This window comes from Tauraco erythrolophus, chromosome 7 (assembly GCF_009769465.1).
Source record: "Tauraco erythrolophus isolate bTauEry1 chromosome 7, bTauEry1.pri, whole genome shotgun sequence".
In the NCBI taxonomy this organism is placed as follows: domain Eukaryota; kingdom Metazoa; phylum Chordata; class Aves; order Musophagiformes; family Musophagidae; genus Tauraco; species Tauraco erythrolophus.
The window spans coordinates 22,995,910-23,014,633 of record NC_141471.1 but is presented as its reverse complement, the minus strand read 5'-3'; the positions used below and the strand labels follow the sequence as shown (position 1 = coordinate 23,014,633).

At 38.7% G+C, this 18,724-nt stretch overlaps 1 protein-coding gene across 1 annotated transcript in view; it reads left to right on the top strand.

The window, feature by feature from the left end:
* The window catches only part of LOC104373254 (macrophage mannose receptor 1-like), a 64,960-nt gene extending 46,745 nt beyond the window's left edge, over positions 1-18,215 (top strand). The window contains 17 exon segments of the mRNA XM_086614888.1: positions 1,096-1,212; positions 1,215-1,264; positions 3,005-3,113; positions 4,005-4,133; positions 4,136-4,224; positions 5,292-5,366; positions 5,368-5,458; positions 5,740-5,746; positions 6,380-6,420; positions 6,423-6,497; positions 6,500-6,529; positions 10,122-10,163; positions 10,166-10,201; positions 10,204-10,236; positions 12,161-12,325; positions 16,366-16,425; positions 16,807-18,215. Of these exon segments, the coding sequence (XP_086471014.1) occupies positions 1,096-1,212; positions 1,215-1,264; positions 3,005-3,113; positions 4,005-4,133; positions 4,136-4,224; positions 5,292-5,366; positions 5,368-5,458; positions 5,740-5,746; positions 6,380-6,420; positions 6,423-6,497; positions 6,500-6,529; positions 10,122-10,163; positions 10,166-10,201; positions 10,204-10,236; positions 12,161-12,325; positions 16,366-16,425; positions 16,807-17,057 (1,400 nt within the window). The 3' untranslated portion in view covers positions 17,058-18,215.
* The last annotated feature ends 509 nt before the right edge of the window (positions 18,216-18,724 follow it).

The window sequence follows — 18,724 nt, the reverse complement described above, 5'->3', positions numbered from 1 at the left end:
ACCTGCACTTTTCAAACATATTTAAATTCTAATCCAACAAAATTTCTGCAGTAGAGATTTCAAGTGGTTCATGCACAGTGCTTGAATTTTACGTAAAAGAGAAATGATCAATAAAGCTATTAATGCAAATCTATTGTTATTGTTGGCAATATAAGCATAAAAGCTTGAGTTCCTGTTGCAGTTTCTGGCAGAACAGCAATGCTAACATTTGGCAAAGAAATCTACAGGTTTAATTCCTGGAAATGTAAGTTGCATTCATTTTAAAAGACTAAAGGAAGGTGAATGGTTGATAGAGCAGACAGAAGTTAATCTATTGTTTGCAGGGAAAAGTAAGCTCGTAACAATGACTGTAGCAGTTGACAAAAGCCATGAGATGGTCATTTTATCACAGTGTTTGATGTATTGTGGATTAGTGGGTTGATGAATGCCAGCTGACCTATCCTGCTCTATTTGTAAGCTAGCCCCACTAGCGAAGGCACACACAAGCACCCTCCTGGATTGTGCAAAGCTGTGGTAATTGTTTTGCTTGTGATTAATAGTTCTGTTGAGACTCATTCTAAGTATGCTACTTGTGTGTTCTGCTCCCTGCTAAGAAGTTCAGGCTGTTGCCCAAGTGTTCCAGGGAAAGATGAGACACTCTGGCAGTTCTGTGACAGCACCACTGGCGCAGAGGTACAAGTGGTAGGTGCTCAATGGTGCTGTCAGATGCCATTGCAGGGTAACCACTCTGATGGGACTATCAAAAACGTATGTGCTCTACACGACTGGCTGTATATTTCTAAGTCAATGGTAGGACTTGGATGCAAAAATCTCTTGGGACATTATAAAAAGCATTTCTGTCATGCTTTTGGAATTCATCCCAGTACCAGGTTAGATACTTGGCTGAAGTATTTTGCCCAAAGCCACAGTTGTATATCTGTTTCTCTGTTCATTAAACTCAGAAGTCTCCCTCTTTTCATCCTACCTGCTTGTGTTGTCAGCAATGAAGTGTTCTGTATTTCAGAAAAAATATTTAATATCACTAGCTTCAGTGAGGCCAGACATTTCAGTTGTCCTTCATTAAAAGTATTTCTCTTTGCCTTTTTTTTACTCTAGCTTTCCTCACCTTCCATATGAAAGATTTTGTTGCTGATACATGGATTGGATTAAATGATATAAACCATGAACTGAGGTTCCTCTGGACAGACGGAACAGGAGTTTACTTTACAAACTGGGCAAAGGCTTTCCGTCAGGACATATGGATTTATATTCATACGATGGCCAGGTAAGTAGCAATCACGAATTGTTCACTGACATTCGATTTGAGATTGCATTTATGCATTTGTTGGGATTTGAGACATGTTATTACTTGACTTATTACTTTCATACTTTTATACATATCAGATATAAATCCAAATAGGGTGAATGGTTTGAGCCCTTGGGCAGTTGCTGTATTAGCTGGTGACTGAGTCTGTGAAGTGCTCATACAAAGATTGGTTTCGAATTTCATTTCTCTGTGTCCAGGAAGGCTACACTGCTTCTGCGTCCACCCGTGCTCTCTCACAGGCTCTGGTAAAGAGGACAGTGGGATTCCTGCCTCATGGCATTTGCCTCAAAGCACACTGAATGAGCACATCCTCCTAGCTCTCTGACCACATTAGTGCCTGAACTTACTAGGTTTCTCAGTTGGCATGTAGCTTGCAAGGGGCACTTGGAAACATTCTCCTCAAACAGCCATGTCTTACATAAGCAGCAAATTCTGTCAGTCACATTTGTGGAAAGCACATGCTTCTATAAAAAGGCAACCATTCAGTCTTCACAGAAAAAAAAAAAAACAACAAACAAAACTTCCTCTATTTCTCTGTCATACAAACTGATAAGTCATTAAGTTCCTCTCTTTGATCTTACATGTTTAGGTAGTTCTGTGCTATGGAACTGCAGGACATTATAGTACTATCTCAATTTCTCTTGAATGCCATTTTTAATGTAGAATATTATTTTTATGTATAACATCCTTTTTCCTGTTTTTGAAAGTAGCACTTTTGAGCTTCTTATCCATAATGGAGGGAGAAATTTGGAAGAATTCAAAGTTCAAAAGAGAAAGCATGTTTGAAATATTACCTCTGGGAGAAACAATATATATTTTTATCTTTTATGAAAACTAGTAGTATTTCTATAAAGTTTTCTGTGAAACTTACAAAGTCCAGACTTTTAAATTTCAGATTTATTTTTAAGTTTACTTGACCTTAGCAAAAAATAAGTTACAGTTAATACAAAATACTGTGCAATTGTTCAGTTTCAAAGATTTAAATCTTAATGCATTTCACTCACAAATGAAGTGTTTCTCTGTGCATCTCCTCCTGGACAGCAAAACTAAATAAATAAATAGAATAAAATAAATATGGATGCTTCATTGCATAAAACCATTCACACACATGGAGTCTTTTGCATTCGTCACTGTTTGTTTAACATGTGCTAACATTGGTTTTAGCTATCATGTCCATGTCGGAGAAGTTGAAATGTCACTGTAAGGGTGGTACTGACGGATCAATGGCTGCTTTTGGGCAGGAGTAGTTCTAATTTTGCTGTGTGCAGTACTATAGAATGCAACAATAATTTGAAGAGACTGATGTGTCAGAAATGTCGCATTGCCTATTGAGGGCCCAGGTTTTTTTGGGGGGGCAAAGTTAACTGGTCTTTTCTACGGTAGTTGATTTCACTTCTCTTTAAATTGTCTGTGTTTTCCTTCTCTCCATGCTGTGTACTTGGAGATATGAGAACACCAGAATTTCTGTGGTCTGCTTCTCCACCCCAATGCTGCACAAGAGAGCGCAACATAAAGAAGTTCGTGAAGTGCAAGAGGAACAGAACCTCCACATCATAAACCATATGTTGTTAAATGTTACAAGGATACAAAAGTAAAACTACAGCATTACTTGTGTCCGAAGATGTAAGAGAGGGACAAAAGTTTCATGTTTGCTTCTCCTAGCTATTTGTAACTGATTTTATATCTTTTTACCTCAAGGCTGATTGTGTTGTCATGAGGAACAATCCTGTTAAGGAAGCAGGGAAGTGGGCTGATGAGAGTTGTGATAACAACAGAGGATATATATGCCAAATTAATGCAGGTACTTGTCTTTTAGTTAAAACACAATCAAACCTTATGGTTTTTCAGTGAATTTCTTGAGTGTGAATTTCTTGAGTGTGTGGATTTCAACATCATTTCACTTCCAATAAAGATACATCCACAAATTGTTTTTCAGACAGGAACACAAGAGTCATACATGTCAGAGGTCCAGTTAGAGTCATACTCCAGCTGATTCTTCCCAGTAACTGTCATGTTACTACCTTCCTGAGACGGAATTTGTATCTGCATCTCTATGTTTAGTATGACTCTTGACATGATATCTGTGCCATGATTTTGTCTATCATTTTCTGAACACATAGGCTTTCAAAACATGTTCTGGAAAATACTGACTTGTACGTGTAGCATGTATATGTCTGAAATGAGACTATAACTCACCTGCACTGAACTTAAGGCTAATTCACCCTCCAATTAAGTTCATTAAAAAGCAGTAAAAACTTGGGTTTAAATATCTAATTGATTTTTAAGGACTGGTCTGTTGTGGAGTTTCCTTTTCTCTGGCAAAAAATATCCCTGGAAAACAACAGTCTCTGAAAAGCATTTATTTTGATGAAAAAATATTTTATTAGGATTAAATTAGGTCACAATTTCTTTAATTCATTTCAGTTATACTATTCTGGAGGCTTATACAGAATGCTCCTTTACTCCTTGTCAGAGGTTGCTTTAAGCAGCTCTTTTCCTTTCTACAGCTTTGTAACTGACTTTTACTACTGATCCTGGCTTAAGAATAGTGCATCTGACCTAAAGCTGATCAAAGGTCAGGCAATATGAAACCAAGAAAAAAGGCTTTTTGTTTAATTCTATTTGCAACCACAGTGAAATCATAGTCCCCATTTGAACAGGTACATGAGTTTTTTCATCGTTATTTGCAGATGCTGAGTTCTGCCTTCTACAAGTTCATCCCCATCCAGCATTATCCGTTATGGTAACAGCAGTTATTTGTTCATCTATACCAAAATGAAATGGGAGGATGCACGAAAAAACTGCAGACGTGATCAGTTTGACCTTTCCATGTCTTAGACCCCTACAGTCATTCGTTCCTGTGGCTAAGGATATTAAAGTATGGGGTGCCTGTGTGGATTGGCCTTAACAGTAACGTGGTAAGAACATCAGACTAATTGAACATGAATGCGGCTTCTCTTACGGACAACCACGAACTGAAAAGTCTTATTAACTCTCTTTAATTTAGTGTATTAGTTTATATCTTGGTCTTAAATACTTCATGTGCTCTCAGATTTACAGGTAGGAATCCATCCTCTTCCATTACTCTGATTAAACTGCATATATTACACAGGTTTTTCACACTTTTTCTATGATATTACACTCTGTGCACTTCCAAACAGGACATTTTAGGCTAGCATCTTGAAATACTCTTTGCATATATGAGATGAAATCCATATATCTTAAGATGTACAGTTGAAAACATTTATTCTAAATAAAATACCTAATTTTCAGAAATAGAATAAGGTACTGTTGCTATGACTCTTTCAACGTTTTGAGGATAGTTAGCCAAATAATTAATTGGTTTACCTAATTAATTTTCTCTCCTCTCTCAGTTTTTGATATTTTGATACTTCTGGATGTTAAAAGGCACCACCCTTTCTTTTTGGAACAGACACTTGTCCCGCATTCACTCCATTTGGCTGAGCACATGAAAGAAATACAAATGAGTGAACATACACACCACTTCCTAAACCCCAAAAGATTCCCTTAACCTAATCACAGGAGGATTCAGTGAGTTCATCAGCTTGGTGGGAAATGATTAAGTTTTTAAATATACTTTAAGTTAAAATAATCTACATTTCTTGAAATTTGGGGAGAAACAGTTAGTACAAAAATTAGTCATCAGATTTCACTCCTACAAACTATTTAAATGAAATTTTTTATTATGCCCAAATTCACAGTTTTCTGAAGTTCAAATTACTTCAATGTTACTTACTCTGCATTCCCTTTTGCTGAAAATCATTCATTGCACTGCTGTATTTTTCAATGACTAGCTGCTTGTCACAACATAAATTTAGAAGTTTGAGCCATTTGTATTTGTTACTGATTTCTAAAAAAAAAATATCTTCTAGCACAAGCAGCTGCAAAGACAGACATTTGGCTGATGAAGGAATGGTTAATGCTTAGAGTTTAATTGTTTCCTGTTGATATGTTTTGTTCTTAGACCGATGGGCGGTATGAATGGATTGATAACTGGAGAATGAAGTTTACTAAATGGGCTGAAGGGGAGCCAAAGCAGAAAAATAGGCTGTGTCTATCTAGATGTCTCTGGAGCCTGGAAGACAGGATCTTGCAATGAAAGTTACTTCTCTGTTTGCAAAAAACCTGATGGTAAGAACTTGAATCTAACCATTGTAATTACAATTAATATGTCTTTAGACTTCATTGTGCTGGGTGGCCTGCTGATACATACTTAGATGTTGGTTTTAGTTTCAAGAGCTAAACAGATAAAATCATTAAAATGTACTTGGGTTGAATGAGGCTGCTTTAAAAATGGGGTCAACACGTATAAGAAAGAGCTAGTGTGACTGCGACTAGCCATCACTTTACATTAATAATGTTAGATATGTTTTGGCAAAGCTTGGACTCATGTTACTCTACTGTTTATTCAGATATGAAGTAAGCATGTAAAACCTCAAAAATCAAAAAGGTAATGAACGTTAGGTAGTAGTCACACGAGTACGGTGGTGAGGGGAGAAGGGCTGAATGACCAGGCCATAAGGTGTCACAAGGAATGCTTACTTATAACAGCTTTCCAGGTTTCCTTTTATGACTGAATAACAAACTACTGGTGGTATAGAAATGTTTAAGGATACTTCTTCAGGCTACCTTCTCGTATTTTTTTGACCTGAGACTCTTATTACTATCATCTGATAACACCTTCTGCATTCCATTATACTAGATCACAACCCGCATGACCAGATCATATGGTCCTAATTCAGCAAAGCAGTCAGGTGTGAAAATATATTTGTAGTATAAAGTTGAGCTGAACTTAAGAATGTGTTAAAAGTATGCTTGAATTTTTGATAAATTAGATTTCTTGAGAAAACAGTTACAGGACATTTTATTCATAGATTTAGGACTTTTTCCCAAGATTATGTTGTAGTAAGCAGTATAGACTACCAAATTACATTTTTTAAAGACTTGAGCGAGTTTTCAAACATTTGGTTAGAATAATCTTAATGATAAAGAACGTATATGGAGCTGTTTTCTTTAAATTTGTGCTTTTTTATAAAAATTTTTTTAAAACAGTTCAAGCTCCACCGAGCCTCCTCAGCTTCCAGGAAAGTGCCCTGATCAGAAGGACACAAGTCTTGGATCCCTTTCCGAGGTCATTGCTACTATGTTGAATCTTCATCTACAAGAAACTGGGCCAGGCATCTTTAGAATGTCTTCGACTAGGTAAGTGTCCTCCTTAATCAAATATCCGTTTGACTGATTTTTCCTCTGTGGAAAGATGAACATTTGCTATGTATTTTGTGATTTCAAGGATGGTCCAAGAGTTGGACAAGACAGTTGCATCCAATTATTGCCTTGATTTGGGAAGAGATGGCTAACAGCTGTCTACCAGTGGCACACACTGTCTTTCACATGTGTGGTGATTATGCATTAGAGAAACTGTGTGACCTAGAGTGGAGATCACAAAAGCGAAAAGTTTGTCCTGGAATGAAAGGAACAGCTCTCTAGGCTGGATATTTCATTCTTGCATCTTCCTTCTCTGGAAAAGTAATGTAAGATTCATTATGCCAGACTTCATATGTCTATAGCATTGGTGTCTGTAGCATTGGTGGCAATGTGGCTTAGGTGTGTAACCTCCCATTAGAGTATGCAGACATCTTGTTCATGCTGTCAGTGGAACTGAGTTTATCTTCACTGGAAGTATATATTGATATTTGGTCAGGTGAATTGCACCCTGAAAATGTATTATCTGGGTTGACTAGGTCTCCACTGATAAACTTAACAGTGAATCCCATATCAAATGGGATTGCCAGGGAAGTTGTGGATGCCTCATCCCTGGAAGTGTTCAAGGCCAGGCTGGATGAGGCTTTGGGCAATCTGGTGTAGTGGAGGGTTTCCATGGCGGGGGGTTGGAACTAGATGATCGTTAAGGTCCCTTCCAACCCAAACCATTCTATGATTCTAAATATGGACAGCTAGACCTGGGTAAGAAGAATCTCCCTCTTTCTGCTCATACACATTTTGTTCTTGGGTTCTCATGAACTTGTTGCCAACTCTAGTTTGAGAAACTAGTATTTTGAGGGTAGGTTCAAATTTTGATATATGTTCTTTAAATCTTACTATATTCTTCACATCAACGTTGCATAACATTTAGATGAAGATATTTTGAAAAAACGGTTTTAAATATAGAAAAGTCTCCAGAATACAAGACTTTTGCTGGTAGCTTAAAGACTATGACAATTGTTAAATAGGAACCATTTCCATACAATCTTTTAAGTTCTTTGTTGCACAGTCTTTGAAAGTTGCAGTCTATGTTCTTAGTAATACATGGTCAAAAGGACCTTGACAGGTGTATACATAACAGCTGTTATCTTTATCTGCAGTTCTCTGCTTTAAGAGTGAACAACTAAATTTTGAATAGCTTGTGTGAGAAATTAAATAACATTTATTTTCTTGGAAGACTGAGTTGCGAAACGGATTGTTCATAAGGAAGACTGGGGCAAATAAAAGAGTTTTGGGGTGAAGGTTGAGAGGAATTGAATGATGATGTTTGGCCTGTGATAGCAGGTGGCTCTGCTCACTGACTCAGGTTGTCTGCAGCTGTCCCACATCTTTGTTGTTGGAACGTGCAGTTACACCAGAATTGCCTTTTTCTGTTGAATCAAGATTCCTGAAAAAAAGCACTGACCATTTGTTTCAGTGTGTGTGTAAAAGACTGGCATTATGTGGAATTTAAAATGAGTACTAGCGTACTTAAAACTTCATGTCACAGACATCCGCTTCCCTTCAATGCTACCCTTAATCTTTCATGGTAGTTGTTACAGAGGCTGAATCCAGCAGCCCAGCAGAGGCAAGTTTGCCATGGCTCTATGCTTCCAAGTTCAACCAGTGACAAGGCTGAGAATGTGCTTCCTGTAGGTGAGCACACATGCATATAGAAACACACCTATAGATATATTCATGGCTGGCCACACAGATCAGCACGGACAGGCACACAGAGCACTCACATGACCACAATCTGCACCAATACCGTATTGTATTCCTCTCTCCAGTTGATCAGGATGAAGGTCTGTTAGTGGGAATATATATGGAAATACAATGTGGATCTCTTCAGCAGCTGGGCTCAGCCAGTAGCTGTCCCAGGACCTCAATGTCCTCGGTTGCTGGGACCTGGAAATATAAGCCCTCATGGCCACCAGCCTTGGCTCCTGTTGTTGGTGTAGACCCCATCCTGCCACACACACACACTGGTGCCTCCAGTAGTCAATCCCCCGTGGTCTAGCTATAGACCTAGCTGGAACTTCCCTGGTCCTCCAGTAGCCATTTGCTCCTTGATCTCATTCTTAGAGATGCATGCACATCAGCGATCTCATGTTCATCCTTAGAGACTTGCAGCCCGTATGGTCCCTCCATCAGCTGGCTGGGACTCCTCTGGTCCCTCTGGTAGCCAGATCAGCTTGGGATCTCACCCTCGGTGATGCTCACGCACATCTGGCTCAACTACTTGCTGGTTAGGCTGCCTCGGTATTCCCCAGTAGTCACACACTCACTTGTGTACCTGCGCTTGCTCCAGTTGCTTGCACCAGGGACACAAGGATCTCTGACTCATGGTCACACTTCAGTTGCTGATTCCTAGACCCCCATGGATACATATGCATGCAGAGCGAAGAGTCATTCACCCATGAAAATAGTTAGAGTTTAATAAGAAGATAAGACTGTGCCCAGATTAGACACAGGCTTGGCCAGACAACCGTACTGACCAGCAAACTGTTGACACATGACCAGTACTTTTGTCCGCTTATCCCTCTATTTTCCTATGCTTGTTCTCTCAAATCATCTAGGTCCATCCCTTTCCCTGCCTTTAGTTCTTCCCCTGAACATCTCATAATAAGTCTTGTGCAATCTTGAATGCTCTTCCGTATTCCATCATGTGCCCATACCCCTAGGTGGTAACTCCCCTCAGTCTGAAAGGTACTCTGATGTTTGGTTGTGTCTTGATGGGTTTCATGCCTGGCCACTAGGGTTGAGGCTGTCCTGCGACAGCCCTAGAAGGGGCCTAAATAGGATGTCCTGTCCTCTGAGTCCATAATTTGGCTTCTTTCCTGCCACTGTGCCTCTTTGCTCCTCTGGGCATGTGGAGATAGGCCTTTGATGGGCTGGTGGCTCTTGTGATGGGCCTGGGAGTAGCCAGGGAAGGGGTTCCCCTCTGCCATTGTTTTTCTGTGCTCCTTGTGGATATGCAGTGAAGCTTTTTTATAACATAACTTAACATAACCAACATCTGATACCATTCAGCAAAAGAGGAACAATCAGGGAAACATAAAGACTACAGTCAAAAAGAGGAACGTTCCATGTTCTTTTATATCTACTGTCCCTGTTTGCACTCTGGGTTTTGTTTGCAGTTGGACATTTTCCATTATATCTTACCCGTAGTAGAATACTGGAACCATAGTAGAATTTATCAGTAGCTCAGTAGTGATTCAAATGACTTTTATATTTTGGTTCTCGGTAGTTGTGTCTTCACTACCTGAGAAAAAATACCTTGAAAAATTCAAGTCAAATCAAGAGTCAAGTGCCAAACATAGCTGTTGCTCCATACCTATCGACTGGGTTCCAACCCCACACTAAGAGAACCGAAGACGCACTTTCTCGCATGTTTAATGCCACTCCATACAAAGTTGTGTAGCTCACTGTCTGCTGGCTCCATGCTGTGACTTTACTTTGGCTAAGCAGCATACAGAGCGAATCGCTATGGGCCGAATGCCTAGTGTTGTATGTGGAAGATTAACTGTATTAGTGTCTCTGTGTCTTCCAGGTGGCTCTTTGGTATCGGTTGAAGACTCAGCTGAAGCCAACTTCTGGCAAACACCATTGAACCACTTGAAGGGAAAACATCAACTTTTGGACAGGAATGTACAGAAACGTGGATGGTAATTTATTTACTTTTGACACCTTTTGTTTGGTGAATAATTGTCACAAACTGTTTGACATGCATGTTGAAAACATCACATTATACTTCTGTAATATCGAAAAAATCAGAATGAGAAAAGGTAATATATTATCATCATAAGACAAGCTACTCAATTGAATCAAACAATAGCCAGTAATATATAAAAGAAGACTGGGCACAGAAAGCTCATCTTAAAGCAAAAAAGTAATTCATAGCACAGTAAGGCACAAAGGTGCTTATAGCAGAGTACAGACAGGACTGTGTAGGGAGTTGAGCCAAGTCAAATGATTTTTCTCAAATGTGGAGAGGCCCTGGCTTGAGGTGCTTGTCATTGAGATATTCCAATTTTGAGCTAGAGAATGTGGCTAACATTACCTCTAGTCTTTGGAAATACCATCGTGGAATGACCAGTCACCCATCTTTAGTTACAGCTGGTCCTCAGAATAGCTTCTTTTGAAGCTGAATTGTTGTATCTTTGGAACTGTGTGTCACAAGTTTTCTATATTCTGATCTCACTGTAAGGAAGGTAAGAGGGAACAGGCAACAGGATGCGTTAATTAAATCTGAAATTTGCTGGTTATTGCTTTTTCGTTAATACAGCTAGTATTCAATTACATAGAAATTTCTGTCGTTATGATAGACCTGAAGTTACTTCACTCTTGTGCTGCTCAGACTAAAAGCTCCAGTATAACTTTGTCAGAGGCAGGAGTGGCAGAATGGTTCAGTTGACTTGAGGTGGGGTTTGCTTGAGTTTTGGAGGTTTTTTTCACAACTGTTTGCTCAATCACTTCAATGACAACCAGCTGGGGAAAGACAAGTGTTCCATTACATTACTTGAAACTTAACCAGGGAAAAGGCAAGTTTTCAGTAGAGGAGGAAAGAATTTGAAGAGTAGTGATTTATGCACATAACACATAAAGAAAAGCTGACGTTTACTCACATGGTTAATTGACACATGAAATATTTTTAAAGTGGTTCTAGAGCAGGTGCAGAACAATGCAGTTCTTACAGTGATCGTAAACACAAGAGCTGCTTCAGCAAGTACATGTCATTGTATTACTAGATAATGATTATAGCGATTTCAGCATGACTGCATAACTAAATTCCATATTTTTGGAAAAGTGATCGTATCCAGATGCCATGTCCTGACACAAAGCGTAGCAGGCATTTAAAATAAGAGAAAAAAGCAGAAAAATATGAAGAATCTTATACAACAACAAAACGTAACTTTCATGCTGAGTCTAAGAATTTCCTTGTTGAGTACAACTTAGAAGTCACAAGGGCACATTTGCTTCAAATAAGTAACACTATTAAAAGAAAGAAAGAGAAAAAGGAACAGGAAGGAAGAGACAGAAAGTCCCAGCATAGTTGAACAACGAGATCACAAGATTTTGGACCAGATCTTTAAAAAGGAAATCGCATATGTAAAGTCAGTGGAAGGAGCAGAAACTGAAAAACAAACAGAAGATAAGTGGGACATAGAAAGACTTCAGTCCGGGCTTGAAAAAAAGCAATAACAAAACCTCCCTACAAATTACTGAAATAAAGGGCCTTCTCTTGAAGATAATTATCTTCTGACATCAGTAATTTCTATTAAATGGAATATAATAAATGACACCGCAACCATTGCAATAATTTGTGGGAGACACTTAGTTAAATCTTTCTTGCCTTTGGTAACATCACATAAGCCAGACTGGCCTGTCATTTTTCAAAAATTGTGTTCTATCATTTGCATAAAAACATAAGGGCAACATGATGTGTCAGACCAAAATTTAAATAGTCTAGTGGCCTGTCTCCAAAAGTGGTCACAAGTTAGATTTTCAGGAAGGCATAAATGTGAAGCAGCTGTCAAGATAGAATTAATACTATCTTGCTCTTCCATATTCAATGTTTTTTCCAATCAGGAGAATGGCTGTGGCTAGACAACACTCCAGTGAATTTTGTCAACTGGAATGTAGGAGAACCTTCCCCTCAACAAAACGAGCACTGTGTTGAAATGTAGCAAACTCTGGTACTGGAATATATCTAGTGCTCTTCCTACAAAGGCTACATTTGTAAAAAGCCAAAAGTAGTGCTACATTTACGAATTTGTTTTATGTATGCAGTATGCTTCTGTGTGCTTTAGTAGATGGCTGGTTACACACAGTGCAATTTAGCTGGTGTTTTGAGATTTCTAACTGTTAAGGGATGCACATTTGGATGCCAACAAAAGAAAGAATAACTCTTGTCAGAAAAGTAGAAGTGCTGAGCAGTGCTCAAGTCTCTTCAGAACTGTTTTAAAACAATGTGTTCCTATCTTAACTGTACCTGGTGCATACACTTCATAAGGTTGCCTGTTCTGTATTGAGAATTGCTGAGTAATCACAAAATTAGTACTGTGCTTTGCACACACAAATTTATCTCATCTATTTGAAAATATGTTCCTTAGCCTATCCGCTCTGCTCAGGCCAGGGAATACAATTTGCTTATTTCCTTCTGGAAATCTCACGTGTGTGCATTTTCTGAATAGGAAGTAGTGTTTCTGTGAACTAGGTATTTACAAATTGTGAATTAATGAACAGTTTTGGACCTTTTGTCTCTGTGTTCTCGTGTTTTGAGAAGATGAATGAATGAAAAGCAAAGCAAATAACATAGTCTGAATGTGCTAAATTGGAAGTTTTCCCGAAACAACTGAATATACAAATTTGACAGTAAGGACATCTAGTGCATATGTGTTCTTAAAGTCATTCTAATAATTTCTTCCAGCATGTATTGCAATATCAAAATCTCTTACTAATATTTACCGAGAAAAATGAAATGCATATAGTAGCTGAAATATGCCCACTTCCTCTACAAGACCGGGAATGAGAGAAATTCTGCTATCTTTTCTATAAATTGGCTGTCATGCAAAATTCTTCTTACTGACTCAGATGCTTGTAACGATGACTGTATCTTCCACAGGAAATACTGCAGAACTTTCAGATATAACCAGAGTTAAAATAATTCAGTCTACTTATCTGTCTTTTTACATCGTGATTGGCAAACAAAAAGGCACTTTATTTTCGTTCTCTATCCAGAATGGTGATAGATGTAGGTAACAAGCGTTAAAATCATTGACCATGCTTGCTTTTTGACCATTCAACTCACCTGTTTGTGCTTGTATTGGCATTCACCTGTTTAGATACTGAGCCATTTCAAGGAGATGAAGCAGACAAAAGCTAGTTACTTTTTTTAGGATTAGCTTCAGCCAGTCCAGCCTTCTGAGCTGGAATGCCATGGAGTAAGCCAAATGCCAGTGTCAACGCAAGGACTATGTATTTGCTCACTCAGGAACAGGACACAATTGAGTCCTACACTGTGATAGAGAAATGCAGCTTGGTTTGCACAGTTTTGCAAAGGATGTCATAATGCTCTGTTTGAAGAGCTGAAAAAAATGTTTTAAATACTATAGGTTTAATAAATGGGGTGTTAGAAGCATGATTTTACTTAGTTGCACTTGCTATGGCTTGTTATGTTGCTGTTTTCTGAAGACACTGCAAACCCAAACCTGAGGCTGAAGTCTTCCTATAGAATAGATGCTATTTTCTGTTCCATTTTTGAGGTAATTTTTACCTTCGTAATTTGAAAGTCTGTAGCGGTCTATTCCATCCAGAATCTAGCTTTATTTCTTAAGTAAGGAGGTACTCTAAAGAGCTGTTCAGCAGTTCATCAGTTGCTAGTTGATTGTGCTACAAATAGTGCCTAGGTATATTATGTTCATGGCATCTCACTCTCACTTTTCAGGAACAGCAGATTCCATCTTGCTAAATAGGCTGTTTGTTTAACTGCTTGTAGGTAGGAGTTAGCACGCAGTCGTCTCATACCAAAAACCAACAGTAATGTGCGGCAGGTGCATAATCTATGCTATATCAAACTTGGCCAGTCAACGTCTTTTTGTGAGGAACACGGAGAAAGTGTCTAGGGTTATTATATTTCTAAACTTTCCAGTGTGATGGAAGCATGCAGCCAGAAGATTATTTTCTAATTAGCATAATGTAAACAATTTCTTCCTATTCTTTGTTAGCATTTCTGAGACTGTTTTTACACTTGTGCCGTTGGACATAAAGGTGGCTTATCTGAACAGAATCAGAGAATGGTGAGGTTGGAAGGGACCTCTGAGGTTAATCTGGTCCAATCCCCTGCTCAATAAGGACCACCTAAAAGTCAGTTACCCAGGACTGTATCCAGACAGCTTTTGAGTATCTCCGTGATGGAGCCTCCACAACCTCCCTGGGCAACCTGTGCCAGTGCTCAGTGATCCTCACAGGAAAAAAGTGTTTCCTGATATTCTGAGAGAACCTACTGTCTTTTAGTTTGTGCCCTTGCCTCTGGTCCTGTCACTGGGGGCACCACTAAGAAGAGTTGGACTCTTTTGTCTTTACACCTTCCTTTCAGATATGTGTATACATTGATAAGATCCCGCCTGAACCTTCTCTTCTGGCTAAACAGTTACAGCTCTCTGAGCCCTTTCTTCGAATGTAAGAGATGCTCCATTCCCTTGATATCTTAGTGGCCCTTTCCTGGACCTTCCTCCAGTAGGTCTCTATCTCTCTTGTACGTGGGAGCCCAAAAACTGACATGACTGTCCGGGGCTGGAGCACCTCTCCTATGTGAGACAGGCTGAGAGAGTTGGGGCTGTTCAGTCTGGAGAAGAGAAGGCTCCGGGGTGATCTTATTGCAGGCCTTCTCGTACTTAAAGGGGGCCTACAGAAAGCTGGTGAGGGACTTTTTACAAGGGCATTAGTGATAGGACAAGGGGCAATGGCTTTAAAGTGAAAGAGGGCAGATTTAGGATTAGATCTAAGGAAGAAATTCTTTCACTCAGAGGGTGGTGAGGCACTGGAACAGGTATGACCAGAGAAGTTGGGGCTGCCCCATCCCTGGAAGTGTTCAAGGCCAGGTTGGATGAGGCCTTTGGGCACTTGGTGTAGTGGAGGATTGCCCTCACAGAGTCAGGGGGGTTTGAACTGAGATGATCTTTAAGGTCTCCTTCCAACCCTAACCATTCTATTATTCTATGTAATGTGGCAAACATGCAATGGCCTCCAGTAAGCACTTCAAAAGTGTGCAAGTATAGGAAGCTCCCAGTTTCCCTATTTTCCATACATTTGCATGCTGGTCTAGTGCAGACAAGTAACAAGCTGCTTTTTATTGTAAATAGCATTACTTTAAGCTCTTCCTGTACAAACTTTCAGAAACATGCAATATCATGTCTGGTTTTACTTGAGTTCAGTGAGTTATAGATAATATTTGTCTAGATAATATTTGTCATCTAGATGTAAAACTATCTGAGCCATACACACTGCAGCAGAATTCTGGAAAATCTTTGGAAGTTGGGATTGTTGGGTTAGTGAAATCAGGCAGTGTTAAGTGGAGAGACTGGTAAACCAATTTGACTTCCTGGGTTCACCTTTTTCAGAATGAAACATAGCGCATTGCTTCATGATTTAGTTACAGACTGATTTTATATCCCTGTGGCAAAATATGGATCTTAAATGATGGCCCAGTTTTCCCAGCAAGCCAGATTTTGTGGTTGAGATTAAATTTTATATGACCTACAAGCATTTTAGTTTGGATGTGATACGTGCTAAGTCACTTTGGATTTCACGAGAGATTTCAAATTGTCTGTGTAGGCAGGCCATTAAAGTCTCTTGGAAAACCAAGTTTCTTACACTTGCTATGTGTATATAAGGTAACAAATGCTCCGAGAGTTTGTAATTATATTGAGGATTGTGTTTGATCATCCCTGTCTTGAAGATGTTGTGTAGATTTTCCTGTGGTTTTACACTGATGTCAGGATCTGTCTCCATCATGCACTTGAATGTATTTTCTTTTCTGCTGGTTTATGTAAATACCTGCGTATGAGACCAGAATGCAACAGACCACTGTGCTACGCCTTTTGATAGGTGTATATAGCTTTGTATGCACCGAACTCCAGTGTTTTCAGTATTTGGTGGTATGTATTACCATGTATTTATCTGAACATGGTTTTCAGTATGTTCCAAATATATAAATAAATGATATAGAAATAAGTAGTATGGAAATAAATAATAGGAATTATAATAACACAATTTTTTTCAATGTTTTGAAATGCCAGCAACTGAAACGCCACCAGCAGCTGAAATGCCACCAACTGAAACGCCTGCAAAGGGTAAGAATATTGTCTTTCAAGTAGACAAAAACTAGTCCCATGTAAGATCATAAACAGAACAAATCATATTCTGTATTGTCTCTCTCATTTTCTGATATATCTGAGTACCATATCTGTTTCCTAGGAGCAAATTGTTTCCTGGTAGAATATAAATATACTCCATTCAGTGTCCAAATGCAGGTTTAAAAAAAATAATTTGTGATATAGCATGCAACGTTAGCTTTTAAAATCAATAAATTTTATGTTGCTATCTTTCTCTCTCATTATTTTGAAACAAATGGAACACTTTGCTTAAAACATCATGCTTGTTAAAGTAATTGTTTCCAGTAATTAGATAACGACTATGTAGCATCCTCTTGATTTCTTTGTATTTGTTTTCAGCAATGACAAAGGATGAGAAGGCTCCTACTCTGAATCACAGTAAAACAGGAGTTGTAGTTATTGTTGTCATCCTCATCTTAGTTGGAAGTGGTCTTGCAGGCTATTTCTTCTACAAAAGAAGAAAGAATCGCTTGTCAACAAATGACAGCTTTGAGAACAATTTGTATTTTAATAGTGACGCAGTTCCTGGAACTAGTGACACAAAGGATCTTGTGACCAACATAGAACGGAATGAACATGCGACATTGTAATGTAATAAAAGGAAATGTAATGTAATATGTAATGTAAAATGTAATGTAATAAAATAAAATGTGCCTTGTTTTAACAAAATTATGCAGTTAGTATTAAGCCAAAGCTATTTTCTCATGCGCAAATACTGTAGTATCCAGTTTCAGTGTGTACATAATGAAAGCAGTTACTTTATTTTGTAACCATTGTATAACATGTAAGATTTCAGATCTCACAATTTGAGGACCCGCATTAGTGAGTGTGGGTCTTAAGAAAAGAGACAATAATGACTGATTATTAAATGGAACAATAGAAATGGATGCAATAAAGGAAGTAAAATGTAGATAGATTCACCTGAGAAGGCTCCCAAAATTTGAAGTTTCTACATCAGATTTATTTCAAACTATGCTAATGCACAGATTCTCCAAGCTAGTTGGCAAAGATTTCTCTAGTTCTACCATCTTTAAAGTATTCCTAGGGACTTAACTACAGGGGTCGTGTCTAGATAACAAGTCTGTGTTTAGGCACATCCTCTTTGAACCATGTGGGGAAAAAATCCTTTTGTGATGTAATTTCAGTTCCCACAATTTCACACAACACAGAGAACCAAGTATGTAGTTCTTACAGTTTAGGTATTCTAGGATTTAATCAGGTGAAATCTGGGGGCACACCTCTGGAGTGAAAAAGTGTGGTTGGTGTTAAGTGTCAGCGCTCTGGCTGGCCACAAGTGGGGTCGTCTGGGAGAGGCGATGAAGGTCATGGCAAAACTTCCTTCTTATCAGGACAACAGTTACTGAGGAGAGGAAGGAATGTTATCTATCCATGTTCTGAAGGTTTGCAGAGGCACTGGGTAGCTGTTATGGTGATCATATGCTGGTACTGCTTTCCTACAGCCTCTCAATAAGTAGCATAGATTTGTGGAGTGTGTACTGGAAGTCAAGAACAACTTATCTTTACCAGCGTATAAGTTACTACTGATTTTATTTCCTTTCTAAAATGGCTAGATCAGTTACCGTTTATGGAAATCTTAGATTCTCCAGTGTGGAGTTTATATTCCTAATTTTTGTAAATATTGTAAAATTTAACTCCTGTGTGATTCCTCACTTGCCTACAAAAGTTTGCAAAGTTTGATTTTGTGGTTTCAGATTTTGTTCTGTGAAATAAAAAGTAACTAGCTTTGATTTTTTTAAAATGTTTTTCATTTCATAGTCTTGTCTGTATTAAGATTCTGTAACAGGATAAAGTTAAAAAGGAATTGATACAACCATGGAGACGTTTCATCCAAAGTTGCGATCAATACATTGGCAGTATTTTTCTGAGTCTGTCCCGGGATTGTCTGCTTAAAACTGAGACAAAAATGTCCACTGGAAGATTTAGTAAAAATTTTGAATTGCTTGTGTGTGTAGGTCAGATGGAGAAATTAATCCTGGAACTCTTTTTCTCTGGCTCCGCTCCCTTTCTCTCGGTTATTTGCTTGCCTCTGTTCCTATAGCCGTTTCCATTTTTAATGCACAGTTGTTTGAGCATGTCTTTTCAAGGAGTAGTACCTCCAATGGTTCTTCATGCCACCTGATGTGGCTTATGTGCCAGAAGCCTCCTGACTGACTGATGAACGGTGTTGAGGGTGATGTCATTTCAATTACCTGGAGAAGGGATACTAGCTAGAAAGCTACGTGAAAGGGACAGTGAA